This window comes from Oncorhynchus gorbuscha, linkage group LG12 (assembly GCF_021184085.1).
Source record: "Oncorhynchus gorbuscha isolate QuinsamMale2020 ecotype Even-year linkage group LG12, OgorEven_v1.0, whole genome shotgun sequence".
In the NCBI taxonomy this organism is placed as follows: Eukaryota; Metazoa; Chordata; class Actinopteri; order Salmoniformes; family Salmonidae; genus Oncorhynchus; species Oncorhynchus gorbuscha.
This window is the reverse complement of record NC_060184.1, coordinates 70481962-70509005: the sequence shown is the minus strand read 5'-3', so window position 1 is coordinate 70509005 and position 27044 is coordinate 70481962. Positions and strand designations below refer to the sequence as shown.

Below are 27044 nucleotides of genomic sequence, written 5' to 3'. Positions count from 1 at the left end.
GTGTACTGTTAAATACTGTGGCAAAAAAAACCAGGGAAGTACATAGAACTACCAATTATTATAGATAAATATTAAAGAAAAAGGGTAAACACTGGACTGAAACCCTAATTGTCAAACTATTATTAATGTACAACAATATAGAAGAAACAGGACTAGAGGTTATGCAATATGGGTGTATATCCACTGCAAGCTTCTTAGGTGTGTAATTGACATGACCAAGGAGCTATTGAAATTCAATTGTAAAAAAAAAGTTTGTACTTTGTTTACCCTCCCTAACTAATCAAACGTGATGCTGCTCACATTTCCAGCGTTGGAAAGCGAATTAAAGTCCAAATCGTGAAAATAAGACCTGTGCAATTTTTCCAACATCCTGACACCTATTTGTAGTCTGTGGATCAAATGGTTTGAAAGCGCGAATATCCAACTTGAAACTGTCTTTACCTCGGTATTAACGAGCTATGTGAGCTGGGCAATTAGCTTTCAGAATACGATTGTTGGCACTGCTCAATAACTGGTAAACGGAGTGGTGTTTTTCAAAGTTGACATTGGCATTATCTACTGCATAGGCTGTGTGTGTCTATGTGTCTAATATCCAGTCCATCAGTTTGATGTATGCCATTTGCAGTTTCATCACTGTCTTCATAAAAGTCAAGTAACTTGCACTGCACTTCATCATACACAGAGAAATATCTCACGCACACTGAAATTAAGACAGTCGGTGCTGTTGTAGGTCAGTGTTTAACCGTATGGTACACATACGAGTGTAGAAGCATACCTTGTGTTGTGCATGCATGCCAACCAGGTAAGAATCACCTACATTAATTGATGAATCAGGTCTTTTCTGCTGCTTTATTTAGCACATGCTAAACAGCCTGCAAGCACATTTGCACGCGCTTATTTGATTAGTTTTGGCGTTAATTTAGCGCCTGCACCTGTTTACTTTACACACGCGTTTTGACCACGTACTTTAAGACCCAAACGGGGTTCCATATGTAGTCTTCTTGATCTATTTACGTGACAGAGAGTATTGATCTGAGAAAACGCTGTTCGTGTTCCTTTCAAAGAGGCAACAGCTGGCTTTGTTAAGACTTATCTCTGACTTGGACCAAGAGAAAGGCTATCCACAAGATCAAGTACGCCACCTATATGCTCATAGCTTGATAGATATAAAGTACTGTATCTCTAGATACAGAAGGACAGTGTGGAAAACGACAGGGTCTGTGTGACCTTATCTAAAAAAAAAACAAGCATGGTTTAATAACATTGACCAACAGGTCACACTCACCTACAAGTATAGCATTACAAATGTATGCATGAATGGTGCTGGAGTAGCCTAGGCATATAAGGTTGAACGTGGACTCAAGAAGGATATTGGCTGTTTTGATCCCCCACCTTGCAGGCACCGATCTTCTTCAGCTCCCACTTTTAAGTAATTTAACTAGTTTATTTCTCGTGTGGATAAATAATATGCATAACATTTAAAGCACAATATATGCGTTTATATATTTTATATGCGTAACATATTTGTCAGCCTGATAGTTGTTCGAGTAGGACACAAAGTAAAATAAAGATCTGAATTAACTCATGATATTCTCCCTTGGATTCCTCAGTTTGTGTTGAATCTCAAGCTTTGCCTTGGGGTGAATTCAACATCTGACTGGCAGGCCATAGTAAAAACCGGCTATATCGTACAAACGAATGAAAACAAAAATGTGCTTTTTTGTCTTTAAGGTCAGGGTTAGGCATAAGGTTAGCAGTGTAACATTTTAGAAATAGGCGGGGTTTGTGGCTGTGGTAACTAGTGACGACCCAGACAAGGGAATAGTTTGAGAGGTAGGCGTCTGGCATGTGCAGATATCTATGGTTTCAATACACAGCATTTCCTGTCAATTTAGGTGCAACTAGCATACTAGCTATTACGGAGCTAACATGGCTGTGCGACAATTCATGAAAAAATATGAAAAAATAGCTAGCTAACCTCAAAATAAACAAAACCGAACCAAAAGAAAGGTGTAGGTTACATGACTGAAAACAATGCAAAGCTAGCAGCAACGCCGGGAAGTGGTGCGTTCATGCTGTTTACAAGCTAACATGGACCTTGGATCAATGCTGTACAACAATTTGAAAGATGTATCATGGAGCACGACGTCTTTACCCTTAGATCGACTTGTCAGTGTTTATAGATTGCCCCAAATTGTGAAGTTGGACAGTGGTAGGTACATTTTGAGCAATTTGTTTTTAGTAAGGGTTAACGAGTTAATACGCTGCTTAAAATGTCAATAAGCCAATTAAGTTAGCTAGCCTCCAACCTAACTATCTAGGTTAGCTAGCTAAGATGCATAGCCATCTAATGTTAGCTAGTTAATGGTTGCTAGCCAATTGAACTAACAGTTATCTACTCTGTCATTGTTGACAACGTAGCTAACGTTAGTCAACAAAGTTGCAAAAGCTTACCTACCTTTTTAATACCATTTGAAAAGATAGAAATGTATAAACGCGTGTAGCTAGCTAGATTCATTGCTTGATTGTTAAGTTCCCGGCACTGCATCTCAGTGCTAGAGGCGTCATACTGACCCTGGTTCGATTCCAGGCTGTATCACAACCGGCCGTGATTGGGAGTCCCATAGGGCAGCGTACAATTTGCCCAGTGTCGTTAGGGTTTAGCCGGGGTAGGCCATCATTGTAAATAATAATTTGTTATTAACTGACTTTCCTAGTTAAATAAAAACATAACGCTATATTTGTAATTGAAAGAGGAATGCATTGCAATAGTTTTTTTCTGTCACATGCCCTCCTTAGGTTGCTTGGTATAATGCATGTATGCATACAGAAAATATACTGTGAAATGCAGTCCGAGTGGGCTACCAACAAAAACGTAGCTCAACAATAGAGCAAATGTAATTTGGTTTAGGCCATGATGATAGCCATATCTACAGTTCTATTTAAAGCGTTAGCTACATAGCCATTTAAAACTATTATTTTCATTTTAGCCTACAGTTATAAGTCTAGATTAATGCTTAGTCTACATTAAACGAGGTGATACGCTAACGTTAATCATGTCAAATATACCATTCATGAGGGACTGATAACTAGTTATACATTTAAATGATTTATATTACTGTATTCAAATCAATCTGTGAAATTGTGCCTCTTTTTAATGACTGATGTTTGCCACTTGTGTAACTTGAATGAAAGTGTCTCTCTTCTCCAGGTGAGTTGGTGGACGTCTTACGAGACAATGACTACCTCTTGATTCATTCCTGTCGTCAATGGACTACAATCACTGCACACAGTCTGGAGGAAGGCCATTATGTCATTGGGCCCAAAATAGAGATCCCGGTACATTATGAAGGTTAGTCAAATCACTGTTCCATTTTTAAATCTACTTTGTCAGTGGTTCACGTGGCAATGTTTATTCAGATGTATGTGAATGCCTTCGAATAATATTAATCAGTAAACTAAACCCACTCAACATTCACTATGACTCTCCCTTGCCACAGTCTAGCATATCATGTAAGCAACCTATTTTACATCACACTTCACATGGACTGATTAGACAGATCTTTGCTAAAAGCTTATTTTATTGTTAACAAGCTTTTCAATGCCTTTCTAAAGCCATTGAAGTTAATCAAGGAAAAATACATTGATTTGTACAACCAGTACATTTTAAATCCTGTGCTAGAATCAAATATGCAACATGCACATTGTACTGTTTGCTCAGGGTTTAGAACAGGCACAGTCCCATTTCACTAATCTTAAAAGCCTCTCAGGATTGAATCAATGATTACACAGACGGTACCCTTTTCACATCACTGACTCTCTGCTGCGCCTGCGCCAATCCAACTGATCTGGCCGATGGGACCTCAGACTGACATATGATCAATGCTCTCGCCTTACAGCATATGGGAAGTGTACTTAGCCAGACTGTAAAACTGATTCACGGAAACACTGTACATAACTGGAACATTGAGGTTGCAATGAAAGCTTGGCCTGGTGCAGGCTGAGGCTACTGCTGGGAACCAGGGTTATTCAGATAGCAATGTTCCCAAAGGGTCTTTGTTGTGCGTTCACTGAAATATTTCAGAGATTTCCTTTTGAAGCACAGACTAAGTAAAAGGGCCTATCCTATCCAGTAACATAAACAAAGGTAACATGCAGCCAGGCTATCCTGTCTGATTCTGTCCACCCCTTCCTGTAGGTCAGTTTAAGCTGTTGGAGCAGGACAGAGATGTCAAGGAGCCGGTGCAGTACTTCAACAGTGTGGAGGAGGTGGCCAAAGCATTTCCCGAACGGGTGTATGTCATGGAGGAAATTACGTTCAATGTGAAGGTCAGTTGCTATTGGTTGATAGTTAATTATAAGTTGATTTTAGCCTTAGTGACTTTTACGTTATGTACATTTCCAAAATCTACAGATGTGACATTGTCATAAGGAGGTCAATTGGAGTGTTTTTAGGGGTTATAGTTATGTGATCTTTAGGCTATGAGACTACAATCCAACACGTCCTCGTCTCACAGATGGCTTCGGGCGAATGCAACGAGGACACGGAGGTGTACAACATCACACTAAGCACCGGTGATGAGCTCACCCTCATGGGCCAGGCAGAGATCCTGTACGCCAAGGCGTCCAAGGAGAAGTCTCGCTTCAACACCATCTTCAAGAAAATCGGTAAGCTCCACTCCATCAGCAAGATCGCGAGCCGTGGCAAGATGCCCTGCCTCATCTGCATGAACCACCGGACCAACGAGAGTGTCAGCCTGCCCTTCCAGTGTAAGGGTCGCTTCAGCACATGCAGCCCCCTAGAGCTTCAGATGCAGGAGGGGGAGCACACCATCCGCAACATTGTGGAGAAGACCCGGCTGCCCGTCAACGTCAGCGTGCCTGGCAGCCCGCCGCGCAACCAGCATGACGTCCACCTGATCCGCGAGAGTCACCGCTACAAGTTGGTCAACATCCAGACCAAGACGGTGGTGGTGGGCTGCGTGCTGCGTAGTAACAAGATCATCCCCATCCACTTCCCGCTCCACATGGCCTCCATGCCCAAGTTCATCATCCCTGAAGGGTTGCTTCAGAACGAGCTGTGGCTGGACACCATGGTGCACCGCTGGTTCACCTACTGCCAGGAGCAGTTTGACATTGACGACTATTCCCGTGCTGTGCGTGATGTCAGGACCGACTGGAATGACGTTGATGGGAGGAGCCCCAAGAAGAGTAGTGGTGGTAGTAGCATCGGCTGCCCCTCGCACATGCCCAGCTCTCTCACGTACGCCCGTGACGAGCTTACCCAGTCATTCCACCGGCTCTCGGTGTGTGTCTATGGCAACAACCTGCACAGCAACAGCGAGGTCAACCTGCAGGGCTGCATGACGCTGTGCGGAGACTGGGTGCTCCTGCCATCCGAGGGCGTGCTGGCTGATTCAGTTGACACAGAGTACCTCTTCCCTGAGCTGCTGGAGGACATGAGCAAGTCAGATGTTCCCTACGAGGAGCTGTGGCTGGACCACTTAAGATCAAGTCGGGGAAGAGGAGGGCACAGTGTAGGCGGCGAGGATCCAAGAGGCACCAGCAACACCATCGCCACCTCCACGGCTGTCATATCATACCCCGCCTCCTGTCATATGGGTCCAATGGTCAGCTCTGAAATCTGTCTAGCTCCGCCCCCAGTCCCACCAAAGTCTGAAGCTGTGAGTACACATGAATTCTATCATCATGGCTACATTTAACAACTAATATTCCAGTATTACTACCAAGAAAATTGGAGAAAATATTGATGTTATATATATTTGAGACATTACATTGTAACAATTTAATATTCTTTACTGGTGTAAACATCCTCTCACAGCTAAAAACAAACCATCTCCCAAATTACCTAGCAGTTGTTCATTGCTAGTTTTCACTGGCTGTTTTGGAATGGTTTGAGGCTTTCTGATTTACCTTCAACTTCCTCTCCAGGTGAAGGTAGAATGCCGTCATTTGAACGCCCCTCCCATTCCCCCCCGAAGTTCCAAGCAGATGATGTCCACCCCAACGCCGGCTGTAGCTAAGGCTCTGCAGACAGAAACGCGCTCTCCAAGCCCCACTCTCTCCTATTATTCCTCAGGCCTACACAGCATGTAAAATCCCAATGTGTAGCCTCATTTGCGCATACCTTTTGACTTCAATGCATGTTTCACACACACACCACTCAATTTAGGATTTGGTCTTGCCCGGTCAATGGATTTGATTCTGATCCTAGATGATACATTGAAATTACCATAAAAAAAACAACTTATGTACACACTTCCTTACACATTGCTGACTAGTCAATAGCCCTTGTTTCCCTCCCAATGGTCTGAAGTGTTGGGCTACATTTAGCCCAATGTGACATTATTTCAGAATATTTTAGCAGTGTTTAGACTCAACTTGTACCTAGTTCTTTTACTAACTTTGGTATTTTTGTTTTGCTCGCAGCAGTGGAGGAGAGAATGAAGTGACCGAGGCAGATGAGCAGAACCACGTATGTTACCCCTGTAACTGGGTCAAGGGCAACAAGGAGTGCCTGACAGCATCCCACGTGAGCCCACCTCTCGACGGTGTACTCTCCTGCCCTTCTAGACTATCGTGGCCCAACGACTTCTGTGGAGGGGATTCTCAAAGCATGGAGGAGTTCCTGCCCATCCCCTGTCGAAGTTACTACAGCTATCCTAGAAAAAGACCCCTGGCACCCCCAAGTCGCCATGCCTTTTGGACTTTGATAGAAAAGAGCAGAAGGGCGGTAGCGCCATCCCCTTGAAATCCCACAAAGCCTCATACACTAATCAGTTTTGCACCAAGTCGTTGAGCTACACCCTGGAAATGTACAGAGACAATATGATAGACGAATGTAACACTAAACAAAGCCTATCGTCCCCCATCTTGCCACCGAGGACGCCCAAATCAAACGAGACATGTAAAGATTCTGTCGAAGATACGGCACAGGACACTCTAAAGTGCCTGGTCAGCCAACAACACGACCAGGTCACAACGACAGAAATGTTCTCCATCTCCTATCCCCCCCTATCGCCACTGTCCTCCCCCTCCCTGCCAGCCCCCGGAGGACAATGGCAACCACCCACCAACCTCTCTGGACTTTCCATCGAAGAGGTGTCCAAATCGTTACGGTTCATCGGCATTTCCGGTGACATTGTGTCTTCGTTTGTGACAGAGAAAATCGATGGGAATCTACTTCTGCAGCTTACGGAGGAGATTCTGACGGAGGACTTCAAGTTAAGCAAACTCCAAGTGAAGAAACTCATGCAGTTTATTAAAGGTTGGAGGCCTAAAATATAGCCAAACCCTTTAACAAAATGTTTTGTACTCAAATGCTATGCACATCCAGAAATGATTCTGGGGGTTATTTCATATAGCAGAAGTTGGCCAGATGAAACAAATCTGCACATTCATGTTCTTTGAGAAGGATAACACATGAATTGGGCATAGTATATAAATGACTATATACCCTCAATAACCCACACTCAACGTTAAGCTTTCTTGTTAAACCAGAAAACCAAGGGCAGTCGAAGGTGGCTGCCTAACTTGTCAATCCAGCTCTCCGAAGTCCAACCCTGGTAATCATTACAGTTGTCTATGTAACAGGGATGTGTTTGTTGTTAACTCGTCATTATATCGGTTTGTCCACTTTAGGGACATTCCCTCAACTCCGTTACTATTTGCTTTAACCCAAAGCCTTAACAGAAGTAATGAGGTTATTCATGAAAGTTTGCGATCCGAGCGATGGCATTTAACTAATTTATACGTGTGTGTGCTTTTTGTAATGCTGAATTAATATGCAAGTAATAACCACCAATACAATAACTTCATATTCCACATAATGAAATGCACTTGAGTAAAACCGCCGTTGCCAGTACAAATAGACTGTGAATCAACTCATGACAAGTGTCCTTAAATCTATATTTCATTTTTTTTAACCAACGTTGACCTTGTAATGGTTAGAGGAAGCATTGGGGTTCAAGAAACAACTACCAGGATGTACCGTTGCTAAAGGATAATGGTTTGACAAATTAAACGGAGAACTTGCTCTTTAAACTAAGGATATGTTACATGGGTTTTAAAGAGTATTTAATAACTACTAGCCATGGATTAATTTGATATAATCTGGGATAACAATATCTTCCCTTATTGTACAGATTCTGACTTCAGACTAATCTGCATGAACCCACCATAGACCATTAACGATACTACATTTAGTTGGGGTTCAAGGGTAACAAAACGTTCAGATTGACATGCTTTGTATAGCACAGTTATGATTCATGTATAGAAACGTGAAATCATGTTACGACTATAGCTATCTGCAACATTTCACCTTACTGAATACACCATGTCATTTTTCCAGTGTTTGTGTCTCAAATTACTGTACTGTTATGACAGTAAATGATCAGTAGCACAGGACCATGAACTGGAAAATGCATCTACAAACTGTCATGGGAAAACATACTTATGAACCCCCATTATGTTTTGACCTAACTCTATGGTTGTCTATGATCAATAAACATGGACACGTCTTATCTTTTGGCTGAACTACAATGACGACAACCTTGCAAATGCACAGCGAAGGACTGCTGTTTTATTCAATGATTCACCATGCAGTGCCTTCCAAACAAACAGTTAAACAATGAAGCGTCTAATTTGAGTGTGTTAGAATTCATTTAAGCATTTTTTTAAACAATCATAAAAAGACTGAAGAAAGGACTTCATAATCTATAAGGAACAACATCAGCACTATATCGTGGGCAACAGTCCATTGGTCCTGTTTGAATACTATAGGAACACATGCTTCCTCGTTCCCTTGAAGAAATCTCTGATCCTTAAAGGAAAATTCCACCCTAAAGTTATAATTTGGTATTTTTTTCATTAGTCCATTGTTGATGTAGTCCCAAAATGTATGTCAGCAATTAAGTTTAATATATACAACTTTCAAAATACAGCAGTACAGCCGGGTTTTGTGCATTTTGCTTTGTATGACGCAACGGCTGTATTTATGTATTTAGAAAGTGATATTAAACTTGATTGCTGACATGCATAACATTTTTGTTGAATCAGTGATTACTTCAGGGAAGGATGTGTTTTTAAAGTATTCAAACATAGTTAAGTTGTGTCTCGGAGGGGCCTCATTGGGAGAGATGTGTGCATTTCAGATCCAGGGCTCCCAGCCCACCCAGACCCTCCCTAGAATGTTGGGGTCCATGGCCTGATCCAAAAGACAGTCCACCTGGCTCTCTACCGACAGGCCGTCGGGCCCCAGCCGGGCACGCACATTATGCTCCTCATTTCCCAATGCCACAGACTGCATGGCCTTGAAGGCAGAGTCCTTCTCAAAGCCCAGCTTCAGCTCCTCACTAAAAACAAACAAGAGAGACTAAGGGCCAGATTCAGCCATCCTACCAAAGAAATGTTTAAGGCCGGGATTCAAACAAGCGCTAATAAATTACTAGTGCACTGCGATTAACTGATCAGGGATTTCTGCTTTAGCCAACATCCGTGGAGTTCACAGCAAATTTATCTCTGTAAATGTTGGGGAAATTGCCTTTAAAGGGAAATAATTGTGCACAGGTCGTTAATCTGCGTTAGACTGAATCCCGGGTCAAAGTTCTCATTTACTTTGCGCTGATCTCTTCACCGTGGTCAAAACAGAGATACTGCAATGCGGATTTGATTGAATTGAGCTCTTAAGACATATACACAAGTTAACACCCTGACTTTGTGAAAACCCAATTCAAAACTCCCTGGACACAAAATCAATTAAAGTTATCCACTGAGGAAATATTGCCTACCTGGTTATGGTGGCAGGGTTTGCTCCTTCTAGTTTTCTTCTGGCAAAGTTGACTTTCTGTAGAGGGTACCAGTTAATTTCTTTTATGTTGACGCTCTCAGTCCAAGTGCCTCCCTTCTTCAGCTGTTTCAGCTCAAAGTTCTGAGGGTTAGTGAAAACCAGTTAGTAGCATTGTCATAATGTACACACATCGTATTAAAGTACTCTAGACCTCGTGCACTACTACCTTCCAGTCCAGAGATGGCTCCTTGACAAACACATCCATGGTGTTGAGCAGCAGCTCAGGGTTGGCCCTGTAGGCTCTCAACGAATGCACCATCACACTCTGGATCAGGCCCGACTGTTTCATAGGTTGCATCAGATTCACAAACTGCCTCGTCAAGCGGAATGGCATCAGCTCTGGCACGGGGAGGAACTGTGCAAGAAAAAAATATTTGTCCAGATTTTCTTGGGTAGAGATGTGAACTTGTACAAATATCATTCAAAAAGAAACGATGCTTATATACCCAATGTAATAAATAGCCGCTTGCACATTCAACTCATGAGGCTGTACTATGCACTACACCAGTTAGTCTTAATCCTGGTCCTGGAAGCCCAAATGGGTGAAAATATTTATTTTGTCCTACCACTGTACAGTTGATTCAAATTATCAACTCATAAATTGCTATGATGGTTTAAATCGTGTGTAGTACAAAGACACAAATGTGCCAGAATTAATAAACACTGCTCAACACTATCCCTGCCCTCAAAACAAAACGTCAGGGGTGCCCACCTGTGTGGCAGAACCAAAGGCGTGGCCAAAGTCGATTCCGATCATACCACCGGTCTCCATGTTGATCATGAAGTTGGAGAGGTGACGGTCGCCGATGCCCAGGAGCCATTGGCTGATACAGAGCAAAGCATGGGAGCTGGTGAAGTGGGAGCGCAGAGAGAGGAAGGCTTCGGGGGTGGTGCTCATCCTGACAAACGCTCTCCTGGAAAAAAGATTGACAACGGCCCTTTTTGAATTTGCAGAAGAATGTATGGCCGGCACACGCTGGATTAATCTTCTATTATGAGTACAGTAACTTTTCATGACATGGATTGTCCCTCGGTATTGGACTGTAGACTGCTCCACTTCAGTGTGCTCTAATGATAATTGATAGGATCAATGCTTTGGGCCCTGTTAATAAACATCCTTCATCCCTTCCTTTCTTGAAGTAAGCACTGATCAAAAACAAATTGATAGGTGTAAACCGTTCTATCACAAACAGTAGCTTTCAGGGATTTCTTCAAGAAAATGAGGAAGGAAAGGTTTGTTTACTAAATGTAACAGCTTGATAGCTGCATCTATACACAATGGTGTATGTCATTATAGAAATTAGAAACCCACCTCAGCAGATCGGCCGGTACAAGCTGTTCCATCTTCATGAAATTATTAACTGTTTCATTGCGATTTGCCATCCTGTAATAGATGGCATAAATACATTTACATGGAAAGTTATCTGGAATAGTTATAAAAACAAAAAACATAAATAGGATTTATTACAGCTCAACACCCAGGATACATATTTACTAGATAAATGCGTAATAACAGGGTCAGTGAGTTTATTATGTTTAAGTATAACACACAGTTTAGTTGACTTACTTGTAAGACTCAGCATAGCGTCCGATACCTTGTATTTGACGAGCATCTGACTTGGTGACTTTGGTGAGCCAGTTTTCATAGACTTCATTCGGTCTACAATGAACAAAGACAAAAGGATACATTTGTTTTGTCTAGATCGTCAGTGAGATCAGTTGTAGATTTTTGGCATATCTGCTACTACTGGCATATCTGCTAGTACTGTACCTAGTTAGAGTCTGCTGCTCCTCCTCAGTCCTGGTGCGGAGTAGCAGGTCTTTTAGCGTACATGTATTCTCCATCCACTCAATCAGTCCAATTCTGTAAGGATACATCAAAAACATACTGAAAAGTACAGGAGCTGTCTGCTTGGTAAACAGAAAATAACTTCATGACCCCCTGACACTACAATACCAGCTGTTAATTTTAAACTGCCACATTTACACAATGATGATTAGTAGTTGAATCACTTGTGCTAGTGATGGATAAAATATTTTGGCCCTGAGGACTGGGTCGGGAAAAGCTACCTGGTGGTTATGGGCACCACCTGGTAGGTTCGGAGCTGCATGCTGCTGTGGGCGCAGGTGGTATTCTGGGCCAGGAGGATGTTCATGACGGCGAAGAGCTGTTCGATGCGCTGGTCCTGACGGAGGTCCTCTCCGCCCTTCACCAAAAATGGGTACTCCCGCTCGTCGTCCCCGCGCAAGATCAGACACTTGGGCCGCCGGATGGAGTTCATCACCTTTACCTGGGGACGGATGAACGCAGACACACAGAAGTTAAATGAAGTGCTACTACTATTTCCCCTAGATTATATCCATGCCTAGATATAAAAAGGCCCCCGAAGTAACATTCAGCATTGCAAACAGCAACACATTCAATTGAAATAGAGGCTAAAGTGATGGTCAAGAGAACAACAGGAAGTGGAAATAACAGCTTTGGATCATACCCTTTCATCAAATCCTGTAATTTTTGCATGATACTCTGGCAAAGGTTTGGATCTGCTGTTATATTGCCCTAAAAGACAAGAGGAGATAAATCACATACTATTGGTGATCATATATTATACATAAAGTGACGGCTGGAAAGCAAAATGGCATCACCTGCGTAGAACTTGACATGAGAAACGTTGCATCCCTACTGACCTGGGACTTCCAGCTCGTTCCGGAGTGAGTCGGCTTTGAAGCCGCTCAGCCAGGGGGAGTATTCCTTCAGGTTCCCTGGCTCTTTCTGGGACTTGCGCATGGAGCTGATCAGGTCTGTGTCCACCTGCCTCAGGAAGGCCTTGTCTCTCCGCTTCTCAAAAAGCTTGGCACCACCACGGCCCAACCACTTCTCCACTTCCTTGGCAAATTTCTAGAGTGCACCGAAATGAGTGATTTCAGTGGAATATAATAACATATATGATATACGCTGAGTATACAAAACATTAGGAACACCTTCCTAATACTGAGTTGCACCCCCTTTTGCACTCAGAACAGCCTCAATTCGTCAGGGCATGGACTCTACAAGGTGTCGAAAGTGTTCTACAGGGATGCTGGCCCATGTTGACTCCAATGCTTCCCACAGTTGTGAAACATCTCAAGGGTGATCAATGGAAACAGGATACACCCAAGCTCAATTTTGAGTCTCATAGCAAAGGGTCTGAATACTAAGGTATCTGTTTAAAAAAATATTTATAATACATTTTGAAACATTTCTATGGGGTATTGTGTGTAGGTTGATGAGAATAAAAATATATAATAATTAGAATAAGGCTGTAACATAACAAAATGTGGAAAAAGTAAAGGGGTCTGAATTATTACCGAATGTACTGTATATGACAAGTATACCTGTATCTGTGTTTTTATGATATGTGAAGATGCCAACCTGTATAAACCTCTGGCGGAATGCGCCAAGGCCTTGTGACTTCTGATCGCAGAGGGAAGAATACATTTCTTCATACATGTTCCTCATCCTCTTCTTATCGAAACTCGTTTTCTCACATTCAGTTTTTACATCGTCCCACCAATCCTGTGACAATCACATGAAAATGTTATCAGAATCTACACCTCAAAATTAACTGAGAAGAAGCAACAACCACTGATGACCGCAATAAGAAAATGGTTCACTTGTTTCAATGTTGTAATCATCAACCACCTTGAAAAGCATTTCAGGGTTTGTTAGCTGCTGGAGGGCATCAACAAAGTCCCGCACAGCACCGCCTTTATCCAATAGGGACTTGAGCCTGTCCAACACACACACACACACACACACATCACCCGTAGCAGTTATTATACAGTTAGTATGAAATACCAATTATTCTTAGTGGAGCTTGTTTCAATGAATCCCAAAGGTATAGGCTAGGTTATGAGCAGATGTAATTTTTGAATACATTTCATACAGGTAAATAGCGGACTGTAATACAAAGCGTAATAAAATACACTGTAGTGAACACTGAACTGTTCAGCATTGCTTGATACTGGATCCATGTCTAGTAACACAATTTGTTACTATGTGATAGTATGATCCAGAATTCAGCATCCATGGTCTTTTGGCGAGCTGAGTAGACAGCCAGGGTGGAAGCAGTACAGTACCTGTCGACAAACTCCTGGTGTTTGTGTCCACTGGCCGAGTCCTCAAAGTGGTAGCTCTCACTGCTGATCATGTAGGGGTAGACCAGCGCCTGGGGGTAGCACTCTGCAATCTGACCAATCATATGCTGCACCGCCACAGCCTCGGGCTTGTCCAACAAGGCCATCATCTGACTGATCCAGCCAATCAACAGCCAGCAGGGCACCGTCACCATCTGTCAACCACAACATGGGAACTTTGACCTGCCAATTCTAAACAAAGCTATAGTATTTTGAGGAAAATGGAATGGATCCGGACCCTGGTAGGCTCCCTACCTCTTTGGCCATGAGGTCCAGAGTCTCAGCAGGGTAGAGCTCGATGATCTGCAGGAGACGGGGGAACCTGAGCCGGGCCTCTTCTGAGTTCAGCTTCAGGGCTTTGAGCATGCTCTCTACCACGTGAGCAGGCAGGGTGGCCAGCTCAGGGAAATCACTAACTACAAGACAACATCCAGATAGACACGTTAGTAGTGATTAGACGATTAGTCACTGCCTAAACAGCAATAAGAGTACATTACTGTGTCTAATAATTGGTTTCCCTAACTAAATGTCAGTCCTATTTCAGCTGGAATCTACTAAAGACATTATACAATGACAACTGATACTGTCTGGTGCTTAACAAAACTCAGCGTAACAATTACATCTAACCAGGGACCAAATCGTACATAGTGATACACTCATCTTTCCAGGAAACTAGGGCTAAAGTCAGAGGTGCTGGAGGGACTCACTGTTACTGCTTTGCTCCTCTTCGCGCAATCTTTGGTCACAGAAGTTGGCCAGAGCCATGTAGGCCTCGACGATGCCGCTGGTGTTTAAACACTCCTGAGTGTAGGACTGGACTTCCTCATCCGCCCTCCTTACGGCACCACTGAACAACTCCAGAGCTCGCATCTGCAGCCCTACCACCGCCTGCACAAAGGGTTAGAAATGTTCTTATGTGGCACGGAATTCATCTTTTTTTTAAAAAATACAGCAGGTTACAAACGATGCCCCATAATTGTATACCTTCTGCTGACTAGCTGTTGAGGAAGACCCAGCTAGCTGCAGAACCCTGTCTGCCTTCTCTCTCCCAATGCTCTCCAGAACTGAGGGGCTCCTGCTCACAGCCGAGGCCATGATGTGGTAGGACGTTCCCAACAGGATCCTCTGGTCTCTGAAAACATGGCCTCTGGCACTCTGGCACTCGGCCTGAAGGTCATCTATAGAGGACAAGACTGAACGTAAGGGCTGCACCATATCACGTTGAGGGAACATGCACCCATTTTTCTTAACAAACTTGCTCACTGAATAAAATGAAGATTTATATAGTCCTTTTTACAACACTTGAGGAGCTTAATCAAACTCAGGCAAATGGTTTGGACACTATTGATCCCAGGACAGTCCATAACTGGCCATAACAAACCTCCAAGTATCCATGATCTTACCCAGCAGTGGGATAGCCTTCAGCATGGTGGCGATCTGCTCCACGGGCCCCTGACCCAGGCTGCGTTTGTGGCTGAAGCGACTGAAGCTGTGGACCCAACGCAGCAGCCAGCCTCTCTGAGTCTTGGCCTCTCGGTGGAGCTCCTTCAGCAGCTTGGTGGCTACAGGGAAGTTGCTCTGGAATGACAAAGCATTTTAAAAAGGTGCAATGTGTCACTTCCTGTGTGGCCACGGGAGGACATCCACAATGGACAATGATCAAACAAAAACACATGGCCTCGGCTGTGAGCAGGAGCCCCTCGGTTCTGGAGAGCATCGGGAGACCTCACCTGTTTCCAAGCGCTGTCAGCCATGCATAGCTTCATGCTAAACTTGCAGTCCTTGACAATAGTGTCGAGGTCCTGGGCTTGGTCCAGGTCTGCCCCGTCCACCTCCATGGTGTCACTAGTGGCCTGGTTGCTGAGCTTCTCGCATATCTTGTCCAGGAAGAAACATCTGGACCATGGGCAGGTAGAAGGGGATATTTTGACAGTAAAGAAACCACACACCCTGCATTATATAGACACATTTTCTTCTTCTTCTTCTTCAAAAAAGAAACAACCTCTTACCGAGACGTAATGATATCATCCCATACATTCATTGGATCCATTTTGGCGTCAGGGTAGCGGTCAATCCATCGTCTAATGAGGTTTTGTAGGGAGTTAATGGAAACTGCGACAAAAAGAGATAAATAGAACATATATTTTGTCACCTATGCAGGATATTATGGTGAATCAAAACAGCGAGATAGCTCAGTGGACTAACACCGGTAACCCGGGTTCGAACCCCAGTTGGTCACGAAATAGCAAGATGATATGGTGCCTTAGATCAAAATTAGCGCAATTGGGGGGCACTCACCCTCTCCAGTGATGAACTGGAGGAAGTCCTGGATCTCTGTCAAAGCCTGCACCGACTGCAGAATGGTCAACCGGCTGCGGTTCAGCAGAGAGTCCACACTAGAGTAGTTCTTCACAGAGACATGAGAGAGGAAATGTACAAGTGAGTGAGTGATTGAGTGTGATCAGGCACCTCCATATTTAAATGACAACTGACTTTGTCTGCACTACTCCATCGACATTAACCACGTTTCCTACAATCCTTACCCCCTCGCACATTAGCAGTAACTACAGTAGCAGTATGTCATCTTGTGGTGCCACTGACCTGCATGAAGACCTGCAAGCAGTTGTTGGCGTAATACTTGGCGCGGTCGTAGTCCTCCTGCAGGATGTAGAGCAGACTGAGTTCCTGGCTGTAGTGGCTCTCCAGCAGGGCCTTGCGCTCTTCCACCTTCATGGCACTGTCCACGAAGCTGAGCAGAGCCTGGTCCCTCTCCCCCAGCTGCAGCTGCTTCAACATACTGCGCATCATATACTGCAGGTATGTTTCCTGTCAAAAGCCAACACACACATTCATGAATACAATCCATCGTGCAAGTCAAAAGCCAACTGATAAGGGAATTTATATGTTTAAGGTAATGACTAAAGAATTCCACCTTGAAACATAATTATTAGATTATGTAACACGTATAAGAATAATTAGACTAAAGTCCAATAAGGTTTGGTCAAGGCAAGTAAGGGAGAGAAATGTGTGTGTGACTAAGAAAACACAGAGGACAATTAAACTATACATGACCTGACCTGGTTGGAACTTTGAAAAACTTACGACAGGAAAGAGACGCTGTCAAGGTCCCTCTAATCTCGGGATGGAGGGAACGGTAAACGAGGAATGTGAACTGTGGGGAAAGATACATCCCACCCACTGTTTGTGTGTCTTTGTGTGTAATCCCTGTACTGTTTGTGTGTCGGTGTGTGCGTGTAAGTAGGTAGGGGGGGGTGAGAGTTATAAAATGACATGTCTTTGTATTATGGACTTCAGAACATTCTCGTGAATACAGAAACAACCTTTGCCTAATTATTATTAAACCCAGGGTCTTACAAACCTCAGGGATTGGTCAAAGCTTAAATAATTGTTTAGTTATCATCATTGGGATTGAAAATTCTTGTGACACCAACACACACATTCCTGAATACAATCCATCGTGCAAGACAAAAGCAAACTGCTACGGTAGATAGCTTTGATATAGTACATACATACTACAAATAGACTAAATAAAAGCAAATACCTAATTTTGTGGCTTGTCATTTATTCTATGATCCCTCCTTACCCCATAGGAAGTCCCACCCAGTTGACTACTTTAAAAATGGTGAAAGGCTTCAATGGCACAACTCATGAAGGCCTTGTGTCAAGCCCTCTATCCAACTCTGTGGGATGGGATTACCTGATAGAAGGGTTCTGCCCACATCTTGTCCAGGTTGACTGGCTGTTCCTGGTCGATGTTGACGATAGAGCAGTACTGCAGAGACTTCCACTCTGTCAGATGGCTGTATGCCTCCAGGGCCGCCATTTCCCAGAAGTCCTTCTCTGTGTCCGTGGGCTCGCCGTCACTCCACTCCGTGTTGAGCGCCTGCCGCGTTGAGGAACATCAACGTTAAAAGGTGTTACATTTGGTAACACTTTTTATAAACCACCTGTGTGTAATGCAATATGACTGCATGTATAATCTTTAATGCAGTTACGATGACTGTTGTAAGGAGCGGTGAGCTGTTAAGAATGCTGTTATGAATGCTTATAAGTCTTATAATACACTATGGGGTGATAGAGTAACAGGAGTACCATCTTCTCCAGGACCAGCAAACTTAAAAACATTGATTTGTTGGATGTCGGTGTTGTATCTGTATTCCTTTTATACACATGTACTTGCACAAATAATCACATCTCAATGAGGCAATTGAATTGAATTCTCAATGCATTACCTCGTTGTAGAGCCTCACTGCCTCAGCATAGTTGCTGCTGGCTTCCGCTTGCAGAGCAGTGCATGTGATGGACTTGGTCCCAATCTTGCCGCCAAAGATCCCCCGAACGACATCGTAGTCGCCTAGAGATCTGTAGAGTCTGGAGGAGATAAAAAGGAAAAACAATACCACAAATTCAAATGTATAGTACTGTATTAGATGAGGTGTGTGTGTATAGCTAAAGCATGATTCGCACTGGAAAAAGGGCTCTGCAGAAATAAATCCAACTTATAATTATGATTCCCTTTTATTAGATCCTCAAACTACCATTACATACTTTGCCAGATGAATCCATTTCTCTGTGTCTGGAGGGACCTCTTTGCGTCCGCCGCGGGCCCGTTTGGCAGGGGGCTCTTCGGGGCTGCAGCCCTGGACCAAGCCCTCCTCCAGCAACAGGATGCCAGTGGGCTGCTGGAGGCTGGCCAGGCAGCTGGAGCTCACTGCTGCAGGCTGCATCTGGAGCAGATCCTTGTGCTGGTAGCTCATGTCCTGCAAAAACACACACCAGTCATCTTGCACATCATCTTGTTCACTGGGTATTTCTGTGAATGCGTCACATTTTTCTTTCTGTATGCAATGAATAATACATGCACGCCCACAACATACAGTTGAAGTCGGAATGTCGGAAGTTTACATACACCATAGCCAAATACATTTAAACTCAGATTCACGATTCCAGAAATTTAATCCTAGTAAAAATTCCCTGTCTTAGGTCAGTTAGGATCACCACTTTATTTTTAAAATGTGAAATGTCAGAATAATAGAAGAGAGAATGATTTATTTCAGCTTTTATTTATTTCATCACATTCCCAGTGGGTCAGAAGTTTACATACACTCAATTAATATTTGGTAGAATTTCCTTTAAATTGTTTAACTTGGGTCAAACATTTCGGGTAGCCTTCCACATACTTCCCTCAATAAGTTGGGTGAATTTTGGCCCATTCCTCCTGACAGAGCTGGTGTAACTGGGTCAGGTTTGTAGGCCTCCTTGCTCGCACACGCATTTTCAGTTCTGCCCTCACATTTTCTATAGCATTGAGGTCAGGGCTTTGTGGTGGCCACTCCAATACCTTGACTTTGTTGTCCTTAAGCCATTTTGCCACAACTTTGGAGGTGTGCTTAAGGTAATTGTTCATTTGGAAGATCCATTTGCGACCAAGCTTTAACTTCCTGACTGATGTCTTGTGATGTTGCTTCAATATATCCACATCATTTTCCTGCCTCATGGTGCCATCTATTTTGTGAAGTGCATCAGTCCCTCCTGCAGCAAAGCACCCCCGTAACATGATGCTGCCACCCCTGTGCTTCACGGTTGTGATGGTGTTCCCTCAGCTTGCAAGCCTCCCCCTTTTTCCTCTAAACATAATGATGGTCATTATGGTCAAACAGTTCTATTTTTGTTTCATCAGACCTGAGGACATTTCTCCAAAAAGTATGATCTTTGTCCCCATGTGCAGTTGCAAACTGTAGTCTGGCTTTTTTTTTATGGCGGGTCTTTTGTTGTTGTTCTGGGATTGATTTGCACAGAATGCGGCTACTTCCTGAACGATATGACGGCTGCGTGGTCCCATGGTGTTTATACTTGCGTACTATTGTTTGTACAGATGAACGTGGTACCTTCAGGCGTTTGGAAATTGCTCTCAAGGATGAACCAGACTTGTGGAGGTCCACCATTTTTTTTTTGAGTTCTTGACTGATTTCTTTTGATTTCCCCGTGATGTCAAGCAAAGAGGCACTGAGTTTTAAAGGTAGGCCTTGAAATACATCCACATGTACACCTCCAATTGACTCAAATAATGTCAATTAGCCTATCAGAAGCTTCTAAAGCCATGACATCGTTTTCTGTCATTTTCCAAGCTGGTTAAAGGCACAGTCAACTTAGTGTATGTAAACTTCTGACCCACTGGAATTGTTAAATAATCTGTCTGTAAACAATTGTTGGAAAAATTACTTGTGTCATGCACAAAGTGGATGTCCTAACCGACTTGCCAAAACTATAGTTTGTTAACAAGACATTTGTGGTGTGGTTGAAAAACGAGTTAATGACTCCAATCTAAGGGTATGTAAACTTCCTACTTCAACTGTAGCAGAGATGGCAAAGATTCAAGTGTTACAAATGCAGATGCCAACATATGAGAAATATTCCACAATAATACCAAAATAACTGACCTAAAACAACTGAACCATCCTCTACACACAGTGAAAAAAACGTGAGAAGTCTCAAACCTGCACACATGCAACAAAAGGAGGAAAGTAAAGGGTACTCTTGCTTAGGAACCCGTTCATATCCCTCAGTAGCTCCTCCTTGATCCTCTTCTTCTCCTCATTAGACTTCTCCAAGCCGTCCATTTCTTGCAGGACACCAGCAAAGAGAGAGCTGAACAGCTGCTTGGCCAGTGTGGGATCTCTCTGGGGAAAGACATTTAGAATAAAATTAAGTAGAGAACTTGAGTCCAGCAATGATGAGATGGAAATGTGTGTTCTGCTCTCCCACAACACAGAGCACTACTTTTTACTACCCAAAGTGAAATGTTAAACAAAAGTAAAGTGAGTATAGTAAATGAAAGTGACGTAACAGTGGGGTGGCCATCCAGAGGTGGGACAGACCTGTGCCAGAGCCTGCAGGGGAGCGATGAGGCTACTGTGCTGGATCTGGATATCAGGCAAGTCTCCGGATCTGTAGCTGCGGTACAGAGTGACCTGGGCCTCCTTTCTTAGCCTCTGGTCGGCCATCTTGTCCTAAGTTAACACATAACCCGGCCAGTTAGAAGACAAAATGGCAGCATAAAACTCAAGCAAAAAAGATTGAAATGCAGATAACTACAAATACAGAACAAATATGGATTTGATCTACACTGAGTGTACAAAACATTAGGAACACCTGCTCTTTCAGGCTGACCAGATGAAACCAGGTAATAGCTATGATCACTTATTGAGGTCACCTGTTTTATCCACGTCAAAATCAGTGTCGATGAAGAGAAGTTAAAGAAGCATTTTTAAGCAAGACAAAATATTTAAGTGCCTTTGAACAGGGTATGGTAGTAGGTGCCAGGCGCACTGGTTTGAGTGCAACGCTACGGAGTTTCTCACGCGCAACAGTTTCCCCATGTGTATCAAGAATGGTCCATCACCCAAAACACATCCAGCCAACTTGACACAACTGTGGGAAACAGTCGGGTCAACATGGGCAAGCAACCCTGTGGAATGTTTTTGACACCTTGTAGAGTCCATTCCCCGATGAAGTTAGGCTGTTCTGAAGGCAAAGGGAGGGGTGTGCAACTCAATATTAGGAAGGTTTTCCTAGTGTTTTGTACACTCTGTGTATAACTCCTTCACTTAAAAAGGGGCTTTCTTGACGCTTGCCTTCTCCTGTCTTTGGTGGCGTATTTCCTTCTTGGCGAAGCCCAAGCTGACTTTCTCTTGGTCCTTGAGGAAGCGTCTCCTCAGCCTCAGGATGTCGGCGCGTTGTTCACTCTGAGCTGTTGAAGGGAAGCAGACAAACAGGACATTGACAGCTGATAGACATACAGTATCCACAAGTGCACACAACGGAAAACATTTGGAGAATTTTTTTCTTTGCAATGAAAAAAAATAATAAATCTGTTTCTTATTCTTTATGTCCTGGTCCATGTTCATTCTGAGACTATTGTGTTATCATTTTTAAAACAAAAGGAATAACATCAAATGGTGGTATAAAACTTGAGAGACTAGCCTTTGCTGCGGCTGTCACCCTCGTCAGAAGGCGAGGCGAGGCGCCTGGTGCCAAAGCCGTCCCCGGTGGGCCTCCAAGCAGCCGGCTTCTTCTTGTCGAACACGAGTAGAGCGGAAAGGGACTCAGAGGACAGCGAGTACTCAGCCAGAGTGTCCACGCTGCTGCCGGTCAACCAGTTATAGCCGGAGTGCCGGCCTGAAAGGGAAACAAAACAATGTAAAACGCACATAACCACACAAAAAACACAAGGATGCTAAACACTATCAAAGAGTTAACACAAATGTATAGCTAACAATTAGTTAGTTACAGCTGGTTAGTCATAGCTAACTCACACCCATACCCCAACCAACTGAATATCTCAGTTTCAAAGGCTTTTTGAAGGAAAGGGGACGTACATACCTGGAGCTTGAGTCTGGCTGAACTCCAGTGAGCCTTGTGTTGCTCGGAGCTGGTTCCTCACAGTCCCTGGTTGAGACGTGGAGCTCTCCAGGCCCTGCGTGGCTCCCTGTGTGGCTTGAGTTTCCACAAACATCGGGGTTAGGACGGTGCTCCTGAGACGCCAGTTCGAATCAATCACATAGTCCTTGAAGAGAGAGAAAACGTCATCAAAACACTTTGCTCTACAGTCTTATTGCAGATTTACCCACAGTAGTAGATGTCTGTGTCTTTCGTGATCATGTGTGGAATTCACATTTAAATGTTATAAACCTGAAAAGATACATTTGAATGTACTTTTCTGTCACATTGTTTTGTTAAAGAACATCTATCAAAATGTGCATTCTTTGCAGGCTGAAGCCTATATTAGTCATTTCATAGAAATAGAATGTTCTAAAAATAACAATCTTGAAAGAATGATCTAGAAATAAATTATTTGATTTCTACGGTGGTCACAGTCTCCTGACCTGGAACTTGCACTCGGACAGCGGGTACTCAAACATGTTGCGTGTGTAGTCTGGACTCTGGCTGGTCATCTCCAGGAGCAGGTTAGTGGCCAGACTGAGGAAGTGTTCCTCGATGCGACTGGAGTATAGAGAGTGCAGCAACACCAGCATGCGCTCCAGGGTGGCTTTGGGCAGGCGCTTCTCGTGGCTCCAGAAGTTACGCACGTACAGCCTGCAGATTGAGGGGAGGCAGAATGCTACAGACACTACTTTGTGAGAAATTACTTTTATGCCACATGTAAGGTAAGTACTTACTGCAGCCCTTGGTTTCCATCAGTAAGTCCCTGAAGCAGGGTTTCCTTTGCCTCGTTGAACACTTCCACCGAAACACTGTCAGACTGACTCTCTACATCACTGAAAAGAACTGACTTCGTTAGCCTTTCACAATCATTCTATCCGTAATTTCCCGAGCATCAACATTAGAGCAATTATAGGGGGCATAGTGGTGGGGCCCAAATATGAACTAAACCGTTGTTGTGTAAGGGTGAGGCATGGTGATTGAATCAATGCGGTGAGGCTGTCCTAAAATGAGCACTGTACCAACCTGTAGTTATCCTGAATCCACATGAGGATGTCATACATCCTCTCTCTGCAGGCCGGCGAGGGGTGGGAGATGAATGCTGTGACGGCTCCCAGGACCTCCTGGAGCTCCACTGGCTTCAGCTTGGCCAGGATCTTGTGGATGATGTCCAGACACACTCTCTGTCTCACCTCATCCCTAGGAGAACGGCAACAACGGCATGTGGTTTCTACCGGAGTTTATGTCTGACACGGATTAAGGCTGGTCCTGGACTAAAAAGCGATTACACTGGAGATTCTCCAATTGACCATGCTTTTTAGTCCAGGCCTCATATATATGTGTGTGTGTGTGTGTGTGTGTGGGGGGTGCAAACCTGTGGGCCATGATCTGGGTGAATCCCTTGGTCTTCAGCAGCAGGTAGATGTCTGGGATGACTTCGGCCCGGCTGAAAACACACTCCAGACAGTGGGTCTTCAACATGCCGTGCAGCTTCGGCAGCAGGTAGGACACTACGTTGACAAACCTAATATAGACACACAAGTGTGCGCGCACGCACACACACACACACACACACACACACACACACACACACACACACACACACACACACACACACACACACACACACACACACACACACACACACACACACACACACACACATTATTGTAAGTCAAATCAAAATCAACTTTATTTGCCATGTGAACAACAGGTGTAAACAGTACAGCAAAAATGTTTACAAACTCTCATAAAGCTGCTTTGTGTATTTAGAAAGTAGCCTTGCATATCAAAATAACTGGGTAATTGCCCAGATTTGATTAGAGCAAACCAGCCAGTAAGTCTTCCTCCAGAATCCATTCTAATCGAGGTGACCCGATGTTTATCTACAAATATTTGTAAATCTTTGCCATTTCCTAACAAAAGGAGCATTATCAAAGTAAGTTGGAAATGTATGACAGTGAAGGAGTGCAGCTTCACTTTTAGCCCAGTTAATTTTGTATCCAGTGAATTAGCTAAATTATTTACTTCAGTTTTAGCGCCTAAGGCACTGATGGGCCTGGGCTGAACTAGCTTACTAGATCATGGTGTTTCAGGAAGTTACCAGATAAAAACACTACTCTTACCGGTCCATAAAGGGAGGAAAGTTACAAGATAAAAACACTACTCTTACCGGTCCATAAAGGGAGGAAAGTTACAAGATAAAAACACTACTCTTACCGGTCCATAAAGGGAGGAAAGTTACAAGATAAAAACACTACTCTTACCGGTCCATAAAGGGAGGAAAGTTACAAGATAAAAACACTACTCTTACCGGTCCATAAAGGGAGGAAAGTGTTTGGAAACTTTGCTCAAGCAGATAATGAATTTGTCATCCAGGTCTTTTTTCTTCAGATCTTTTAATTTATTTACAGTGAGACTGAGCAGTGATACATCAGGTTCCTGAAAGAAAGAAACAACATGTTGAATCATGTTCAAATAAAAAGTAAATAAAGTCCATCATTTGAGTTTAGGATTATCAAGAGGACAAATTAACATACACTGTCCTTTTCAGTCATGTTCTTCAAGATAAGACCGATGATCTCAGCGGCTGCAGAGTAGACCTCCTTATATCTGGTGAAGGCCAGGTTGTTGGTCAGGGACTGGATATACCTGCAACACATTTCACATAGTCAGGCCTTATTCACTGAAACACTCAGTACCCTCATTCAATGCAACACTCACAATGGAGGAATGGGTTTTCAATCACGTTTACCAGGTAAAATAATGTCAACAATAGTAAGGTAAATAATGCCATAATACTACTAATAATACTAATAGTCATCATCATCATCACAATCATCATCACCACCATAATAATCTTCTTCATCATAACCACAATCATCATCACCACAATCACCACCATAATCTTCTTCATCATAACCACAATCATGCTCATCATCATCATAACCACAATCCTTATCACCACAATAATCTTCTTCATCATCACCACAATCATGCTCATCATCATAACCACGATCATCATCACCATAACCACAATCATAATAATCTTTTTCATCATCATAACCACAATCACCACAATCATAATAATCTTCTTCATCATCATAACCACAATCATGCTCATCATCAATCTAATCATTTACATTACATTTACATTTAAGTCATTTAGCAGACGCTCTTATCCAGAGCGACTTACAAATTGGTGCATTCACCTTATGACATCCATATGTGGACTACTAATCAGCTGATGCATTTGTTTACTTTCTCGACAGACAGACACAGGTTGCCCATTTACCTGTCGTACTCGATATCACACTTCGTGGCATCGTAGGCAGGGAGGCTGTTGGCCAGAACGATGCCCAGCAGCTGGAGTCCTACTGAGTTATCCTTACTGTTTGGGTCTGTGCCGCAGAAACGCTCGTAGATCAGGCTGCGCAACAAAGAAGAAAGAGGACGCATGTTGATATTAAAAGGATAGTTCACTTTTTTGAGAAGGTTTTCAAAAGCTTGGGGAAATCAGTGGGAAAGGAAATGAAATGCTTGTACTAGGGTCATTCTCACTTGTAGGGCACATCCAGACAGTCCTTCCAGCACTCCACCACAGTGCGAATGATCTCCAGGTTGTGTCTGAAGACTGGTCTCTTGGGGTGGAAGCTGTTCCTCATCAGGAACTCCAGCAGACGATTGGCCAGGACTTCATCTCTAGTGTTGCCCTAGGATACCAAAAAAAAAAAAAAAGAGACTGTACTGCAACATTTCCCCCATGGGGGGGCAAAATCATAGTAGGAGAAACAATGCTGTATTGGAAGTACACTACATGACCAAAAGTATGTGGACTACTGCTCATCGAACATCTCATTCCAATATCATGGTCATTAATATGGAGTTGGTCAATATTTTGCTGCTATAACAGTCTCCACTCTTCTGGGAAGGCTTTCCACTAGATGTTGGAACATTGCTGCAGGGACTTGCTTCCATTCAGCCACAAGAGCATTAGTGAGGTCGGGGCACTGATGTTGGGCGATTAGGCCTGGCTCGCATTCCAATTCATCCCAAAGGTGTTCGATGGCGTTGAGCATTAGCGTGCAGTAGCCCAAGACTGCCGCGCTGGGAACACCGCACAGAGCTCAGAAGAATTATCAGCCCACGTAGAGGAGCACGAGATTGAACTTCTCAACTTTCTAGACTTTTCCCTGTTAGTTAACACTATCAACGTTTCCCTTTACTGTGGCAATTGTGAGCGAATCAATACAATATTAGACACTTTCAATGTAACATACTGAAACAAAACTAACTATGCAAGAGATGTTGTAGGTAGAACGCGTCGAAGTAGGATTCTATTGTGCACGACTCAGCCCGTACTCTACACAGACCGGTGCGGCATAACCAATCAGAGCTGCAGAATGCCTATATGCAAATAGACCATTGCCATATGAATTTATGCCATTTACTTTAAACTGGACTGTGTTTACAGCTGTGGTGATGAGTAGATGTGGTTGTTTGAGATCAAAGCAAAAGCTGCATGTAGCCAGTGAGT

General features: G+C 43.5%; 2 protein-coding genes across 2 annotated transcripts in view; one reads left to right on the top strand and one right to left on the bottom strand.

Annotated features, from left to right (window-relative positions):
- The first annotated feature begins 1839 nt into the window (after positions 1-1839).
- On the top strand, positions 1840-8543 carry LOC123991348 (GRB2-associated and regulator of MAPK protein 1-like). The gene is given in 7 exon segments (XM_046292849.1): positions 1840-2212; positions 3212-3352; positions 4199-4329; positions 4518-5684; positions 5953-6113; positions 6451-6686; positions 6689-8543. Coding segments are annotated over 7 exon segments (2577 nt in total). The 5' UTR covers positions 1840-2091; the 3' UTR covers positions 7309-8543.
- A 39-nt stretch (positions 8544-8582) lies between these two features.
- Positions 8583-27044, bottom strand: part of prkdc (protein kinase, DNA-activated, catalytic subunit) — a 43739-nt gene continuing 25277 nt past the window's right edge. The window contains exons 50-86 of the mRNA XM_046292848.1: positions 26069-26220; positions 25803-25937; positions 25048-25159; positions 24822-24949; positions 23883-24032; positions 23534-23707; positions 23245-23343; positions 22951-23161; positions 22448-22631; positions 22049-22243; positions 21700-21815; positions 20944-21075; positions 20563-20745; positions 18614-18825; positions 18298-18436; positions 17763-17948; positions 16646-16870; positions 16343-16451; positions 16054-16156; positions 15775-15940; positions 15448-15622; positions 15029-15222; positions 14752-14932; positions 14300-14460; positions 13988-14199; positions 13551-13638; positions 13281-13424; positions 12557-12767; positions 12361-12428; positions 11939-12159; positions 11640-11732; positions 11436-11528; positions 11181-11252; positions 10581-10782; positions 10035-10223; positions 9810-9949; positions 8583-9374 (exon numbers count right to left, since the gene is read on the bottom strand). Of these exons, the coding sequence (XP_046148804.1) occupies positions 9170-9374; positions 9810-9949; positions 10035-10223; positions 10581-10782; positions 11181-11252; positions 11436-11528; positions 11640-11732; positions 11939-12159; positions 12361-12428; positions 12557-12767; positions 13281-13424; positions 13551-13638; positions 13988-14199; positions 14300-14460; positions 14752-14932; positions 15029-15222; positions 15448-15622; positions 15775-15940; positions 16054-16156; positions 16343-16451; positions 16646-16870; positions 17763-17948; positions 18298-18436; positions 18614-18825; positions 20563-20745; positions 20944-21075; positions 21700-21815; positions 22049-22243; positions 22448-22631; positions 22951-23161; positions 23245-23343; positions 23534-23707; positions 23883-24032; positions 24822-24949; positions 25048-25159; positions 25803-25937; positions 26069-26220 (5760 nt within the window). The 3' untranslated portion in view covers positions 8583-9169. The remainder of the gene's footprint in view (positions 9375-9809; positions 9950-10034; positions 10224-10580; positions 10783-11180; positions 11253-11435; positions 11529-11639; positions 11733-11938; positions 12160-12360; positions 12429-12556; positions 12768-13280; positions 13425-13550; positions 13639-13987; positions 14200-14299; positions 14461-14751; positions 14933-15028; positions 15223-15447; positions 15623-15774; positions 15941-16053; positions 16157-16342; positions 16452-16645; positions 16871-17762; positions 17949-18297; positions 18437-18613; positions 18826-20562; positions 20746-20943; positions 21076-21699; positions 21816-22048; positions 22244-22447; positions 22632-22950; positions 23162-23244; positions 23344-23533; positions 23708-23882; positions 24033-24821; positions 24950-25047; positions 25160-25802; positions 25938-26068; positions 26221-27044) is intronic.